General features: G+C 45.5%; 1 protein-coding gene across 1 annotated transcript in view; it reads left to right on the plus strand.

Annotated features, from left to right (window-relative positions):
* The window catches only part of LOC310824666 (phospholipid phosphatase 3-like), a gene marked incomplete at its 5' end in the record, with an annotated part of 11,656 nt that extends 8,401 nt beyond the window's left edge, over positions 1-3,255 (plus strand). Inside the window, one exon of the mRNA XM_083697918.1 lies at positions 520-3,255. Within this exon, the coding sequence (XP_083554044.1) occupies positions 520-648 (129 nt within the window). The remainder of the gene's footprint in view (positions 1-519) is intronic.
* Positions 3,256-5,127: the final 1,872 nt, after the last annotated feature.

Raw genomic sequence — 5,127 nt, forward strand, 5'->3', positions numbered from 1 at the left:
CCTCCCTCTGCCTCCCACGCTAGGCAGTTACCTCACCCACCCAGAGGGGGGAGGAGAGAGTGCTTTAGTGAAGGTGGTGGTGGTGGTGGTGATAATAATGATGATGATGATGATGATTCACTGTAGTAGGGTTGTGGTGGTGGTGTGAGATAACAGGCCAGTGTGTGTGTGTGTGTGTGTGTGTGTGTGTGTGTGTGTGTGTGTGTGTGTGTGTGTGTGTGTGTGTGTGTGTGTATGAGCCATAGAGCCTATTCAGCCAGTTCCTGTAGCCAGATGATGTCATGGTGACATCACAGAGAGGGCGTGAGGTGGATGTTAGACCAGCGTGTTCACTGTAGATGATGTCATGCAACTCAAATCAAACAATATCAAACTTTATTGATAAAGCACATTTCATATAGGGGTGCAACACAATGTGCTTTACAAGAAAACCAAATACCTCTCCTCCACTCTTTACCAATTCTTTCAGTCCTCTAACATCCCCCCCCCCCTCTCTCTCTCTCTCTCTCTCTCCTCCAGGTGTTCTACGTGTCTGACCTGTTCAAGCCCAGGGTGAAGCCGGCCACGCCCCCTCCCTCCCCCATCAAGAAGGAGCTCCTCCCCCCCTCTGACATCATCGAGAGGAACAACCACCACAACATGGTGTGAGAGAGGCCACGCCCCTTTCCTGTGACCGAGGAGCGAATCACAAACGCCGCCTCGCCTCCCATCGGACAGTAGAATGTAGCGCAGAGAGACTGTGGGCGCGTCTCAAAATGGCCGCCTGTTCCCCGCGTAGCGCACTCAACAGTAGTGCGCTACACGTAGGGAAGAGGGGGTCGTTTGAGATTCGCACAACAGAGACTCTCACTATCCAGACTCATTCTTATTTACTATTATGTTATACTACTATTCTCATTTGAGCCGTTTTGAGCCAAACATAACAAAACAAGAGAAAAAAGAAACGATTTCGAAGCTAAAAAGAAAAAGAATGAAGTAGAAGACAAGACAGAGCTGAGGGTGTTGGAGGTTTGGACGGAAGCGGGGGAAAAAAACGCCTCTCCCCCGGAATGAACGCTTTGTAACACAAAGGGAAAAAAAAGTGTCAAGACAAAAAGAATGAATGAATGAGTGAGTGAGTGAATGAATGAATGAATGAGTGAATGAAGGAAAGAAGGAGAGAAGGAAAATCAAGACGAAGCCCCTGTGTGGAGTGAGGGTGTGCAGCCGGCTGTGCTGCTCCCTCGCTTGTCTCTCTGTGGCCTTTGACCTCGAGAGGACAACAACAACTTCCTTAATCTATAGGAATGATATTACTGCGATATTACTAGCAGCACAGATATATTAACAAATATATAGAAAAAAAAAGAATAACTTATAGCACTATTTTTAAGTTTTTCATTGTCGATTGTCACCACTCGCTACCTGAAAGGCGTGGCTGGGAGAAGGCTTGTTGATGCTGATACCTGTGGGAGTGTCGAGAGGAGGGGGGGAGGAGGGGAGGAGGGGAGGGGGGGGTTACCTAGTCTGGTATGATGATGCGGGGGCACATATGATTCCATGTCCCGGCATGGGGGCGAGGTCCAGGACAGAATTAGCCTTGGTCAGCCTGGGTCAGCCTGGATTAGCCTTAACCAGTGTGGGTTAGGATTACAACAGGGTTAGAGTTAACCAGCCCAATGTTAATGCTAATGAGGCCGTCACTCTGATGCTTGACTGTCCGGGTATCCAACCTGGGTCTTCTGAGTGCCTCCACACACCATTAGATTAGCCCACTGAGCCGAAGACCCCTCGGCATTAGCTCTGGGAGCTGACATGAGTTTTTAGGTGTCAGACAAGGGTCAATCATCAGGCCAGTGTAGATTTCTAAACCGCCTCCGCTACACATGCAGAGTCTCCCGTACTGGAGCATATGCTTGGTAGTGTTACTCCCATGCACTGTCTCTGGTACTCAACACAGCAAGCCTTTTATCTAGCTGCCCAATCAGAGTGGCCTAAACCCGGGATGTTGCATTTCTATGGGAGAGGGAAGTTGAAGGTGAATATTAGTATATTTGTGGGAGGAAAAGAGGTGGACCTCTCAGCCTGTCATCACCTGCGCAGGGGGCATGGCTGCGCCATGCTACTTCCTGGTGTTGTGCTTGGCTGATTGGCTGCTTAGGTGGGGGGAGTGGGAGGGCAGAGGAAAGGGATGTGGTCTGTCGCCATGGAAATATGGTGTTGATTGACAGCTAGACTGGCACATTATTACGGGATGTTAAGGGCTCTTTCCGCTGGCAGGGAGGGGCTCTGGCCCACCCAATCACTCATTGGCAATGTGTGTGTGTGTTTGCATGTTTGAGTCCTGTGTGTGTGTGGGTGCGTGTCCTGTATGCTCGCGTGCTTTTTGTGCGTGTGTGTGTGCGTGTGAGTGCGTGTGTGTGAATGTGTGTGTGTGTGCATGCGTGCATGTGTGTGTGTGTGTGTGTGTTTGTGCGCTGTGTCCTGTGATGAAACCCCCTGGTAGTGTGTGTAGAATGAGACCCCTCACACACACACACACACACTGTTGTCTGTGCCAAGAGTGTGTGTGTTTGTGTGTGTGTGTGTGTGTGTGTGTGTGTGTGTGTGTGTGTGTGTCAGAGAAGGCCGGGGGCGTAGGGAGGTTATCCTGTCAGGAGAATGTTAAAAAAAAAAAAAAACTGTGGATTTAATTTAGTTTTTTTCTCTGCTATGATGCATCTTTAACCTTGTCTGTTTAGACTTTGTCCAATGTAATCACTAACAGTTGTACAGTTACAATAGTCATTTTACTTTACAGTTACAATAGTCATTTTACTTTCCAGTCCACACAGACATCCTTTACTCAACAACTCACTCCGTCATGTTGCACATCCTTCTCGACGTATAGTCCGTCCTATCATTTCAGCAAGACCTTTTCTTTTCTTTTTTTATAAATATATAAATAATGTATAGATCACTAAAATTAACTGTGTAAGATATTATTTCTGAACATGTTTAGATATATCCACTATGAATACAGACCTGTGTTATTTTACAAAGTGCTGCTTAAAAAGCATTGATTGACAGATTTTTGTATTTAGTTAACTAAAATATTGTAGATTTGTGATAGTAAGTTTTTAATACGCGTTCAAAAACAAAAATACACAATTGTATTAAAATTCACTATTAGTATTTTTGTATTGTCTCATTTTTTGTACAAAAGAAATATTAGCAACGTTTTGTTTTTTTCTGCTAAATGTACCTAGCTCCTAATACATGTGCTTTTAAATAAAAAGCTCATTATGAAATGATTTGTGTGGCGTGTTTTATCCTGACTTTATGATTCTGTTTTGATGATCTGTTGTTGGTCTGGTGTTTCTCCTCTGTGAAAATCATAACATAATTTGATGATTTTGGAAGCTTTTTCTAATGTACCCATAAACAGGTGATCCAAAATGAATTGCTGTATTGTCCACATATCGAAAGTGAGCATGAATATTGGTACACTTGTATACTGAGCTGAACAGAACCTGATATAGTGGCATTTCAGCCAACATGTGTTTCTACTGACACGCACTTCTGCCATTTAAACTCTTTTCAGTTGATATCATAGCAACGCATGGGTTACGGTGTCACATGTTAGCTAAGCTACATGCGTCTACTGTTGACACCATATGGACTCTACTGACGCCATGTTGCTCCTTCCCTCTGGACCTGGACCTCAAACACCGTGCAGGCTCCACGCCGCTCCACGCCACTCTAAACTCTGGACCTGGTGAGCTCAAACACCGTGCAGGCTCCACGCCGCTCCACGCCACTCTAAACTCTGGACCTGGTGAGCTCAAACACCGTGCAGGCTCCACGCCGCTACACGCCACTCTAAACTCTGGTTGGAAGTGTTGATGTCATACGGGTGTAACTTATGCACACGCACACACTTACGCACTTTACACACACACACACTTACGCACTTCACACACACACACACACACACTGATCTGAACTGAGCTCAGAGGAGGGACTGACTTCACAGTCTGGCAGATGCCAGGCCAGGGAGACCTGAGTGTGAGTGTGTGTGTGTGTGTGTGTGTGTGTGTGTGTGTGTGTGTGTGTGTGTGTATGAGCCTGCGTCATGGTGTGTGATTCTGGCGATGTAATTCTCTCCACCGTAAAGTCAGTTTTCAGCTGAGGAGAGGAAACCTCTCAGTGACAGTTCTCTCGCTGTGCATATTAACTGTGGAGATCTTACAAAAAGCAGCGCAGTTCCAAAATACATTTGATTTAAACCAGTTTCTGATTGCTACGCAAGCAATACACATATATATTTTCAATCAATGAATCCAATTTCATGCGGATTGCACTTTTCTCATACGGCAAAAAGTAAACATATTGTAATATTGTCCTAATCTCAGAGATTTATGGTGGTTAGGAGTTTGGCAGGTCTTGGGTCAGTAATGGTTCTGTTTATGGTTGAGAGAAGGAGAAAGATCATGTTCTGGTCGTGTTTGGCAGGATCAGAGCTGGCACAGGGCGGGCATGAGGAGGCCAAGGAATGACATACTGTAGTAGTACCACTCTCAGTGTCCACACACACACACACACACACACACACACACACACTCCCATAGAACACAGCCACAAAACGGACCAAGCAAAATGAAATGCAAAATAATGAACAATTGAAAAGTACTCAATAAAAACAACTTGACACTTCTGTACAGTAAGTTTGTTTTTGTTCTAGTTGGGTAGTTCTGTTAGCGAGGACCACAGCCATCGTGTGGGCCAACGCACTGTTTAGGGAGTAGAGTGTCATTTGAGACATATCAATTGTCAGTCAAAGCTAACCCAGTTTCTGCTCCACTGGATATTGTGAAATAGGTCCTGGTGTAATTGTCCTGAAACAACAATGTCTGCATTTTAGAAGGTAACTGGACACAGATTGATCACATATGGGTCCACATATGGTGAGAGGGGGGGCAGAGGGGGGAGGCTGGTGGCTGGTGGAGACAGAAATTGGAGGACGGGCTCATTGTAATGCATGGAATGGAATGAGGAATGGTATCAAACACAGGATGAGGAATGGTATGTGTTTGACACCATTCCTCATTCCATACAATGCATTACAATGGTTCTGTTTCTGGTCGTGTCTGGAAAAGGTCCCATCAA

Source organism: Argentina silus (assembly GCF_951799395.1).
Source record: "Argentina silus genome assembly, contig: scaffold_554, whole genome shotgun sequence".
Taxonomy (NCBI): domain Eukaryota; kingdom Metazoa; phylum Chordata; class Actinopteri; order Argentiniformes; family Argentinidae; genus Argentina; species Argentina silus.